Source organism: Aythya marila, assembly GCF_965140915.1.
Source record: "Aythya marila genome assembly, chromosome: 1".
NCBI classification, from domain to species: Eukaryota; Metazoa; Chordata; class Aves; order Anseriformes; family Anatidae; genus Aythya; species Aythya marila.
In genome coordinates, this window is record NC_139042.1 from 194,232,080 (window position 1) to 194,244,326 (window position 12,247).

Sequence of the window (12,247 nt, forward strand, 5' to 3'; positions counted from 1 at the left end):
TTTGTGACTTTCATTTGGGAGATAGACAGAGGAAGCGATGTCAGGTGAAAAGGTCAGATGTTTTAATCATGCCCAACAGAGCACTGCCTGGTAAGCCAGAACTGACGATGAAGCCATTGGCAAAGGGTGGATACCAGGCTGTCTGGATCGGTGCCTGATCTGATAAGACAAATCCCATGTTTGTATGTGCCTCCATGGCAGTCATGAGTAAAGATGCTACTAGCAATTATGGACTCATTTTCCTGTTTCAGTTGTCAAATTATATTCACCTGGCAATGAGCAGGAGTATCTTTTTCATCTATTAAGTCTCTATGGCCATGGAAAAACAAATGTGACCAGCCTGTGCTGACCCTTAACAGAGCGACAGTTTTCTGGATTGATTTTGTATTTAGCTGTCTAACAAATGATTAGAAACAGGGTGAATCACCAACTGGGCCACATATAAATCAGACACTTCATTTCTTGTCTGAACACCTAGGTAGAATATTAGAAACCTTTGTTCAACCTTCATTTGTCCCTTTTTAGCTTTTCATACATTCATTTGCATATTTATTCTGTATATGTATCTCAGTTTTGTGCAGAAACATTGTAAAATTGTATCTATTGCCTTCATATATATTGAAATGCTATACACAGTAAATTATTAGTTTGAAAGGAGAGTCATGTTTTAGAGACATGAGAACAGTTTATTTTTTATGTTAAAAGTAATGATTCTTGAGAATCCTGAACTTTTTGTAATAACTGCAATAAATCTGGAAGTGCTGTTGTTCTTGTTTGAATACTTTTTGCATATTGAAAATACCTTTTCTCTCTGTGTTTTACAGCAAAATCATGTTTGTTCTGCAAATTGGAAGCATTTCACAAACAGACAGTTGCAATACCAATCTCAGTGATCCTAACACTGTAGACAAGGCAGTGCTCCTCCAATACAGTGTAAATAATGGAATTACATGGCAAGTAATTGCACAGCATCAGCCAAAGGACTTCATACAAGCCCAAAGAGTGTCTTATAATGTTCCCCTGTGAGTACCTAGTCGCATTTCATTACCTCTAAATGCACAAGATAGATTTCTGCTAGGAAAGACTTTATCGTTGCATCACTGCAAGAAAAACAAAAGGTTGGTGGGAGGGTAGGCACAGAAGGAAGCTTAAGTGGAAGGCTGATTAAAAATATACAGTGTAGTCTTCAGCAAGATTTTTGGAAAAAAATACCAACAGAATACTTGTTAGGAAGATAAGAGGGGGGAAAAATGTATATAATTCATCCTTCTGTGTGTGCATTTTTCATCATTAAAGGTTTTGTACTTATAGCATGTTGATATGCTGGGGTGTACAAACAATGCTTTGGCTTTGCTCTCAGTTCATGTTGAGGGTTAGACAGAGAAGTGCAATACTTTGATAGTCTGGTGCTCTCACTGGCTCTTGTATTTGTGACGACAGGGAGGCACGAATGAAGGGAGTCTTACTGCGCTGGTGGCAGCCCCGTCACAATGGAACAGGTCATGATCAGTGGGCTTTGGACCACGTAGAAGTCGTCCTGTGAGTATCAGCTTCACCTCATCCCACCCCATCTCAGAAAGTTCTGAAATACCTCCAGCATGGCACAAGTGTTAAGCTCAGTAAGAATTGTTTTGGCCCAGGGAAACCTTTGAAAATCAGTCTTTGCTAATGCTTTGCCCTGGCAGCAACTGGCAGCAACTGGCAGCAGTTAAGATGGTCATGAAATAAGCAGCACAGCAGGGGCATGTGTTTTGTCTCATAGAAAAACACAGGAGGGAAAGCGGGGCTTTATCACCACCAAGTATTGGTGTGTTCCTGTAATGCAGCGATGACTGTGAAATATATTGTGCTGGAACATAAGAAAGGATATTTCTATTCAATGCTGTGCTGCCATATAAAGCTGATTTATGTCCTTTGGAAGATACAAAAGAGTCTGCTGTATTGCTCTTTGCACAGAGTAATGTTGTTGTGCCTCTGAAAAATTTGCATTAGCAACTAATGCCTTATTCATTTCCTTTTTTAGTAAGAAGGATACTGTTCAGAAACAGGGTTCACTATATCAGGTTCCTATGGTCTGAGCTCTATATTCATCCCCTTGTCAAGATTTTACCAAGTAAAGTGTCTTCACCCTCTTGATTCTCCCATTACTGAGATGGGTTTTGCTCACAGCTAACCCATTTTTTCCTGTGTTACGTCACAAAGAGATGACCTGCTTTTTCTCTAACAATTTAGCTCCAGTAGAAGTGAAATGCTAGTGGCTTCACGGGAGGGAACTCATCGCTGACAGTGGTTGGCAGAGAGAGGCGTGCCTGCTCCATAGATAGGTTCAAACATTCCTTTTATTGAATAATTTAAAGACCAACAATGAAGAAATTAGGCTTGGATAACATCCAGACTGTGTAATTATAAGGTTTCTGTCTTTAAATCTGAATTATCACAGACACTGAAAGTAATGTTTTGTAACAATAGCAAAGTGGATTATCTGATTGCTAGTTAGCCCTGTTCTTCCTTCCACCAAGCAGCACCAGCTTGCATGGCACTCATATCAACCCCAAGCCAAACTGGTCCCAACACTGAGTAACTGTACACGCTCTGCTGCTTTTACACACCTTGCTGGGCTCTGCTTCCATAACATTAAGCTTAAAGCTTGAAGGAACAGAGGGATGGATGGGATTCCTGGCTTAGTTCATCAGTGGCTATATGATGCTGCATCAAAAAGATGTGAAAGAGCATAAACCTGCAGAAGTGTTTAGAAAACCATGGAAAAGGGAACTGCTAGTTACAAAATATTCACATTTCTTTCTGCCTTTCAATTAAAAATAAAATAAAAAAAAAAAAGAAAAAGAAAAAAGAAACAGATGGGAAAAAAATAGAGCATACTATTACCCATCAATCCAAATAGGAATAAGGATAAGTTTTTAAAAAGGGGTTCTTGGGCTGAATTCTGAAGTTCTTGGACAATGAGATTTGCCAAGTCGTAGTCTAAACAGAGAAGTCAAGCAGTAACAATTCAATCACAAGAGGTATTTTATACTAGAATGGAAAAAACAATAGAAATGCTGTAGCAAGCAATCACACCTTGCCTAGGGAAGGAACCAGATGGGCAAGTGGGCAAGCAGTGCCTCCTTCTTTCTCTTCTGTTTTGTACGTAGATGCTCCCTCAGAAGGCCTGGGTTTTCCTTCAGCTCTGCCACTTCACACTGGTCACTTTACTCCTCAGCACTTCAACTTCTTCGCCTGTAAAATGACGAAGATGCTCTGTCAGTGCTATGGAGTGCTTCCAGGCATGCAGAAGGGAGCCTGGATCAGTGTCTGTTAGCAGTAACCCTAGGCCAGCCTGCACACACCAGGGCTACCAAGGTGTTAAGCCGCACTATGAATACTAGGGACAGGACTTGCACTTAATTCTTAATATTCACCTACTGTAAATCCCCATAAAATTTAAACTGAGGGAAAAAAATAGGTTTAGAAATGAAGGTGCCAGGCACAGAAATCCTGCCTGTCCCTAGAGCAAGTAAGCCAACTCACCAGGTTAGCTCTCTCCTAAGAGGCAAGGAGGCAGTGTCCCTTGGGTGCTCTTCTCCATCCACCCATGTTCTCAGAGAAAGAGCAGAGAGTCATGGCCTGAAATAAAATCACTCTGTAGGATGATGTAATTACCACTTTCCATTAATTTTATAGGGAGTCAGTAGGTTTTGCCTGGCTTATTCTTCCCAAAGCTTAGACACCTTAGGAAACCTCTGTGACTCTCAGGTTGGAAATAATCCCTGCTGGCTCTCTGACCTCGTCTCAGAAAGCCATGAACATCCCTGGCTCCAGGAGCTGTTGATGGTCTGTGTCTAACACAGTCTATACTCTGTACTCTTATAACCCTGCCACTCTTTCACCTGAAAGAGACTCCAGCTAATGATCACAGACGTACACCCCTCTGGCCACCATCCACATTATCCTTTCTGGCCTTGTTAAAAGCTTGCTAATGATCTCTTTTTCCTGCTCTGTGTACCCACGTCACTGCAGCAGGAAAGCCTCTAACCTGTGTGGCGTTATAACAAGAAGCCAACCTATGCCAGGAGGTGTGGTTTTGGGTGCAGAGAAGCTCCTGGTTTTCCATACATCTCATCCTGTCAGCCCACAGGGTAGGGAGGAAACACAAATGTTTTCCTGAATCCTCTAGGTGCTACCTGTTGGCTTGGCTGTCTGCAGACCCAGAGGTGGGCAGAGCTCCACGCCCAGGTGCTCTGCCAGCCTCTCCTCAGCCCAAGGACAAGTCAGCAGTGCTCTCCTTGAGCAGAATATGGGCCAGAACAGGAAGGCAAGCAAGGAAAGCACCTGCCTGCAGGGGTGTAGCACAGCCAAGGCTTTTCATGAGTTTAGTCCCCACGCAATGTGGGTAATGCCTCTGCTACCCATTACATTCCTCCCCAGAGATTGTCCACCCCAGGGAAAATACGTGAATACCAGTTCTCGTGGCTCAACTCTTCCTAGCAATCCAAGGATTTGAAATTAATTCTGTCATGAGCCCAGCTGCTGAGTCATAGCACAGATAAAGCCTACAGTGATACATAGCCAAGGTCACAACACCGCTCAGTCTAATTGACTGAGTCAAGGGACATCATATTCTTACCAGCAGACGTTTTCAGGATGCAAATTCTTTGTCTTCCTTTTTGCTGGAGGAAAAAAATTAACCTACAGATAATCTGTGCATGCAAAATACATGATGGAAATAAGAAAGGCCAAACGGGTGCTTTTGTATGTTCCTTAGAATCGCCTCACTTTTTAATGAAATAGTTGAATCTCTCATTAAAAAGCAGTGTTGTTAACACTGCACTGCAGCTGCAAGTGGTGCTCAGCTTGAGCCCCTCTTTCCAGCAGGTGAAACGCAGAACCTGCTTTGAATATGGTATGCATTAAATTGGTCTTGCCAACTAACCACTTGCCAACTTTTTTTAACAACGGCTGATGTCTGTCATGGGATGGGGAGAGAATAGTAATTATCAAGATGTCCAGTCCCTTTAAGGCTAGTGCCCTTTTAGTGCCACATTTTTTCTCTCCATTTGTAAATAAAGCTTTGGGCACAACTCTCACATGTTCCATGACTGTGGCTCTTCTTAGGATTAAAAGATATATATCTATTTATCCAGACTTAAAAAAGAGTGCTTTTTTGAATGCCCCTATATTCCTGCCCTAAGAACAGCCTATGTCCAACTCTGCATTTCATCTGCACATCGTTCCTCCCTCTAAGTAGAGCTCACAGCCTGCTACTCACACGCACTTTTCTGCATGTGCACCTGGAACTGCCATTTCTTTGTGTATAGGGCAGACCCTCACTGACCTCCCGAATCTGAATTCTGATAGAAAGTACTGAGAACTAAAGGACAATGATAAACTGAATACTAATGGTCTGATGTTGCTTTCTTTGCACCCAAAAATTAATAATGTGATCCATGGGAATTTGAGTTGTACCAGGAATGCAAGTTGTATTACCCCCACCCATTTTTTTATGGTTAATTGTTGGGAAACAGAACAAATATCTCCATAGCCATCACTCCATGCTCTTCATTGTCAAGATATTCTCACATTTTTGGCACAAATGATTTAGTGAGGAACTTAGGTTGCATTTGGTGCAAAGAATGTTCATCTGTATCTTGCAACATTAAAATATAAATTATATATCCTAGCTCTAGCAAAGAGTTTTTATGTGGAAAAACATTTTATCTGCTTTATTTTTTGCTAAAAAGCAATGATTTGAAAAATTCATTTAAAATTTAAACATAGTTATAATAAAGAACAGAAATAGTTCAAACATTAGGTAGTTATCTGAATATTCACAACATTTATGCCAAATTTAATATGATGCAATCTGTGCTTTTATGACATGTTTATTATGTTTATAAAAAGTGCATGCTGAATTTTATAGAAAATAAAAATATAAGCATTGATTTGAAATATCAGGAAATAATTTGTTCAATTTTTATTTTCAAAAGAGATGAAAAGTCGTATATTGCCTCTAAACCTCATCAGGGTTTTATGACTAATCACAGTGCTGCATGCATTGAAAGGCATTTTCTAACTTGTGTTGTATTTCATTATTTGCTGTCATTGGTTTTACACTAGAATAAGGTAAGTACTTTCCCTGAATCAATATCAAATATATGTTGCTGCTACAGCTGCAACTTTCACAAAGTTTTGTCAGTGATAGGTTGGTGGAAAATCCTTTGTACTCTTGGAGGTGTGCCAGGGAGCTTTATAGGGCCCTGGTCCTGCAGCTCTGCCCCAGGGAGTATCAGGGGAAGTTTAGCAGAAGGTGTTCAGCATCTCAGCCCTGTACTACAGCAGGAATTTAACTAAGGCTGCAGCCAGAAGCACTTCTTCCGTGCAATAAGTCCTGGGAACGGAGGGCACCCAGGGCCCTCCATTGCCCACTGCTTCGGCAATCTCTTAGCTATACATGGGAGTTCCCACTTTTTCTGTAATTAATGGCCACAGAGCTGAAGCCACAGCCATGTAGAACATGTCAGTGAATATGTATGATGGCATAGACATGCATGCCTCTTGGATGCACAGCAAGAGTTAACCAGGTAGTTCTTGTTTCTTGTAACTATACTAGTTTGTGCTGCCCCAATTAGATACTGCTAGTCAACACTGTGACTGAGCTGTGGGTTCAGCTGTGGGCATCTCCCTGGAGCCAAAGAATGTTTGTCGTCAATATAAGCCATGAGAACTTCAGACAGAGCACATCGCTTTTCTCATAACCCCCCTACAAAGCATTTGTAATTCAGCCACAAAATTTACCCAAAGCCTAGTCCTGAGAAGCATGCCTTTGTTGTTTTCTAAGGCTTTGTTCATGTTTGGTTTGGTTATCTAAATATTTTTGTTTCTATTTGGTTCCTAATGTTCCCATCAATCAGAAATAAAAACATGAAAATAAGTGACATTAAATATTTTGCTTTCTTACTGCATATTTTTATTCTATTTGGTTATGTTCTTTTTCACCAATTTTGAATTGCAGATTTTTCTTCAGACTATGCTTTTGGAAACATACAATAGTCAGAATGGTCTACTAAAGACCCAGGTGGTCTACTTAAGAGTGACTTCTTCTCATAAACCACATTATTGTACATATTTACTGAGCATGCCCTAAACAGAATTTTGTTTTCCTACATCAACTGCATATTGTTTTCATCTAATTGGTATAACTCCAGTGACTCCACTTGAAAGTTACTTAGGATTTCCTCCGCAAACTGGAGCAGTATTATCTTCTATTTATTTTTTACCATTAATGCACCCCAAACTGTAGAACAGATTATGCAGTAATTGCTCCTAGTATTTGCTTTTGTTGCTGTTTGCTTCATCAGCAATACACAGATAATTATTTTGGATCTGCTCTTTTCATCTGATGGTTCAGTGAATGCATGGAAAAGGAAGAAGGCTCAGTGCACTGACAGGCCATTACAGACTTGCAAAGCAGCCTCCGAGTTGCCACTGATAGCCAAGCAACATCTCCCCTCTACACCCTCCATTATGGAAGGGGGGCTTATTCCTAATACACCTTGATGCTGCCTTGCATATTTTGGGTGCTCCAAAATAGAAAATAACAGTAATGTATGTTGAAGCCTTTATCAGTCTGTAAAAATACAAATGAAGTTTATTAATAATAATATTGAAAACATTCTTAAATCCATCACATGCAAAAAATGCATAATTCTGCCACAAACTTTATTATGTAATTCTTATTGTGATCTTACAAAGCACTGCTGGTCTCTATTATCCAGTGCTGTTCTCCTAACAATATATAAAAATAATTCAGAGAAATAAATATAGACTTATTCTCATTTTGTGAATATCAAACTATACATGATAAACAATGCAAGGCAATACAATACTGTACTTTATACAATATATCAATTTACCTATAACAAGAGTGAAAAACATGCCTTTGTCTATAATAGGCATGAAGTTTTTGTGTGGCATCTAACCCATTAGTTGGGAAGCCTACCTCAGATTTCAGCAAGAACAAGTTTGAACAAAGCCAGTACATGGAAATAAAATAAGCATTTAGTTCTTCGCAGTTTACATCACTCTGATTTTTCACACACCGCAGTGTTCAGTGTAAAACAAGAAATACATGTGTTTGTTTGTAAAAAACACAAATACATGTGTTTGTTTGTAACATCTTGAGCATCTAAAATAACAAAACAGACTGAACATACATTAAAAAAATTGTAAATCACTTCTGTATTTTAGGTAACCCTTTCTTTGTTCCTTTTATTATTTATTTCATTTCCTTTTTTTTTTTTTTTTTTTTTTTTCTGTTTGTTCACTGTTTTAAACATTATTATCATAACATTAAGGCCAAATACAAAATGGAAGTGAAATACAGGCTAGGCCTACCTAGCAGCATCCAAACCAGTGAAAAACTCTGCTGAGCTGCTGCTGACCATGAGCAGACCAAAGGCAGCAGGGAGTCAGGGGGTACATAATGACCCTGGGACCAAGAACAGCAGCTCAGTGTGCTCTGGCTGCCTAAGTCTTGACTAAACTTGACTAAGTCTTGACTTGGATCTCACATTCAAGCTCAATCCAAAATTTAACCAGGTACAGAAACAGCAAATATTTCAGCCAAACACCTTACCAGGTTCTGTTTTGTTCCATGTACCCAGAGCAAGGCCACTTGGGGTTGGTTTGAGGAAGTTTTTGCTTCTCAAGCAACGGCTCCAGCAACTGGGGATTACAGAGAAGACAAGATTAAGATCTCCTTCAAGCCTCACGATCAATGGCAGCCACTTTTAGCAGAGAGCTCAGGGCTGCAGTTTTCCTCCTCCATTTCTCAGTGAGATGTTCAGCATCGCATTGAGGGAGATGCTCCACAGAGTATGTGATCAGAACGAAGACTGGTCTTTAATGCTTCTTTGCACTTGAGCTACCAAGTGGCATTAAAACCATACAAACTCACCACTAGCAGTATCTCACACAATTATTAATTAACACAGAACTTTTCAATTTAAAAAGTCATGTGAAAATCAAGGACAAGTCAAACTAAGTGCAAAACACTCTAGAGCGCTGACTTACTGTGAGAGTGCAGAAAGTTGTGCTGAACACATTCATTGTCACCAGGAGCTGGATTTTGTTTCATTCTTGTGTGTACATTCCAGTGGCAAAAAAAAAAAAAGAGGAAGATTTGTTTTTCTGTAAAATTGGGTAAAGAAATTTCCAAACTAGTTGGGAACCAACTTGGAATTTCTTGGAGGTTTATGTTCTAAGTTTTGACACAACTGCTTTTATTCAATGTAGTTAATCACAATCTAAGTTAGCTGTTGAAAATTTTGTTACATGTATTTTTTAGATGAAGTTATCATACAAAAGCCAAAGTTATCTTTGCTTTGTTATAGATATATAACATGTATATATATGTTAAACATATATGTTTAACGTATATATATATGTTAAAATAGTTATTTTGCAAAGCATGCAATTATTTCTTTTTCCTATGGGCCATATTCACTAAAAATAAGCTTATGCACTAGAGAGGAAAGTATAACTGATCACAGGCTGGGTATTTACTTTTTACTCACAAGGAAGACTCACAAATGATGACCTACCTTGCACCCACAAATGGGAGATTTTTTGACTGCAGTATCTGATGCAGGCCTTTATTTCATGTATCACCTTTAAACCTGATGGACTCCTTGGTTTGGAGTCTTCTGGTAACATTCCGTCCCTTGGATCAGGATGTATAGGCCTGGCATCCTTCTCCCACTGCAAAGTGAAATGAGAGCACAGGCTCCTAAGTGGGTAGGGAGGACTGGGAGAGAGAATCAGAAATTAGCCTGAGACTGCGCAGATTCACTGAGACTTCACTGTTCTTTCACCTGAAAATCAAAAGAAAATTTGGCCACATAGTAAACAGTGCTTTTTTTTTGTGGCTGAAGTTCCTTTACTCTGTTGGAGTTGTCCTTGGTGTCTGCATGGTTAATGCTGTGCCCCATTCCCCGAGACAAACCACATCCTCTGGCTGCATATGTCTTGTGTGCATGTTTTCCATGGGGACAGAGGGGTGACTCTCAGGTGACTCTCGAACTTTGTCTGGCCGCAGTATCTGAAACTATTTTGTTTTTTAAAAGTAGTTACCTGATGGAAAGGTCTTTCCCATACCCTGAGCCTACAGTGTGCCACAGTGGCTGTCTCTCACAGCCCCAAGCACATTGTCCACTGCTGCCCTCTCATGGTCCATTCTTCCCTCAACAGAAGTAGACACCCGAATGAGGTGGAATGCGTCTTTTTACTCCACATGGGTCTGAACAAGTGTCCCTCCTTCAGTCAGGATGCAGCCAGGCTGCCTGGTCTCCTCCCGGAGGCAATGATGCTTTCTTCCTAGATCTATCTTTAATATAGGATGGGGAGTGTAGGAGAAGGAAACGTTAACTCTGCATAAAAGTAGAAGATAATGAAGCAGAGTAAAGCTTTTCCTCTGTCCTTAAGATAAAGCAGTTAATGTTCTGAGATGGAAGGTGGCTGGCGTATAAAGCCACAGAGGAGAAATACCCCACATTGAGAGGGTACCAAGTGCATATAGCTTAAGTGAATCTGGCCCTAGGCATCACAGGCTGTAATTAGCTGAAAGCTCTTAACCTTTCCCTAAGATAATGAACTGTAAATAAAAGCAAAGTGGGACAGATTCTCAAGTGCCTTTTTCCTTGTTGTACAATGGGTCTGCTTTGCACTGCTTTACATGGCTTGAAAGTTTATGCAAGGAATAAGAAGAATCTGTCCCACTAGCTCTCTGCCAGAAGAAATTTAAGTACCTATAAAAAACTAACGTTCTTCTCTTCCCCCCCCCCCAACCCCTTCGATTTTAACAGCACTCGCAAACAAAATTACATGATGAATTTTTCACGGCAACATGGGCTCAGGCATTTCTACAACAGAAGACGAAGGTCACTTAGACGATATCCATGAAGAAACGAGAAATTTATTTTTTCCTCCCAACATGTGATGTGTTGCTTTCCATTCTTTAAATCTAGCACTGCACCTGGTTTCAGGACTTCTCTGCAACTGGCTTGATGAATAACTGAAAGCCTTTCTCAAGGCAGAGTGTACACCACTTTTTCGCACTGTGAACTAATGAGAAGTGACTTATTTTCTCATAGGTAAATGTTTTAATGTTGATGTGTCTGTGAAAATTGTGATCTGTTGTAATATCAGTTTACAGTGGCAGTATTGGAAGTAAGCAACTAATTCTGTTTAACGGGAAAAAAAAGTTTAAGCACAAAGACTTTTCAGATTTTATGTTTAAAAAACGTACATACTAAGTACAGAATTTAACATTCTTTGTCACATAGGTATTTAAGTGCACTGTATTTCAGCTCTGTGTCATTTTATATGATTAAGTTATCATTGTTTGTCCTCTTTGTATTCTCTTCTACAACATGACACATTGGCACTGTATTTACTTGTTTTGTTGTTGTAATATTTTTGCTGCTGATTTTTGGGCTATTTACCTTCTGACAAAATGTATTAAAAAAGAAATCAAAATACCTAATCAAGAAGATAATTGCAAAAGTAGTTGTAAAGGCGTTGGTATCTCTAAGTCTTATTCTTTGATATGTCTGTTGGCTAGCATTGTTTCGTGGATATTAAAAAAAAAAAAAAAAGAATGCTTGACATTAAACTTTTTTCTACTGAGCAGTTGTGGATGAAGCCCCAAACAGAAGTCCCCATTTCCTTGTCTAAATGTAGTCAGTTCTCTGCAACTGATTTACTTACAGTAACTGCCATTTGGTGTCTGTAGTAATGAAGTGATTTGTAAACAGTGAACGTTTCATTGTGTTCTCTTTGGTGTTTGTTTCTCTTGCGGGTCATGTTTGTATCTTCTGATAAAGTTGTATCTACACCAGCAACGTTATAATGCCCCTATAGCCCTAAACTGTCTATTATCATAAATAAAATGCTTCACTTTATGGTGAACCAAGCTAAAGATCCATGCTTCAATAAAAATGTCAACAAATGACTCTGATGTTAGACTTTTCAAGCCACGTGGGCTTTACAAGAAATCATAGACCAAGTTATTTTACTAAATACCTAGATTCTAATGCAAACACTGATTTTTATTTTGCTTGGATACTTAGCACATCACACCTACCAGCACGTTGAAAATAGCAGTGTCTGCAAATACAAACCAAGAGATCTTCCCAGGCCGATCCATTGGAACGGCGTGGTTGTTGGAACAGGTCATAGTGCAGGGAATGAA

General features: G+C 39.6%; 1 protein-coding gene across 1 annotated transcript in view; it reads left to right on the plus strand.

Moving 5' to 3' along the window:
- RELN (reelin) overlaps positions 1–11,968 on the plus strand; it is a 287,703-nt gene extending 275,735 nt beyond the window's left edge. The window contains exons 62-64 of the mRNA XM_082777470.1: positions 825–1,022; positions 1,441–1,539; positions 10,860–11,968. Coding sequence (XP_082633596.1) covers positions 825–1,022; positions 1,441–1,539; positions 10,860–10,956 — 394 coding nt within the window. The 3' untranslated portion in view covers positions 10,957–11,968. The remainder of the gene's footprint in view (positions 1–824; positions 1,023–1,440; positions 1,540–10,859) is intronic.
- The last annotated feature ends 279 nt before the right edge of the window (positions 11,969–12,247 follow it).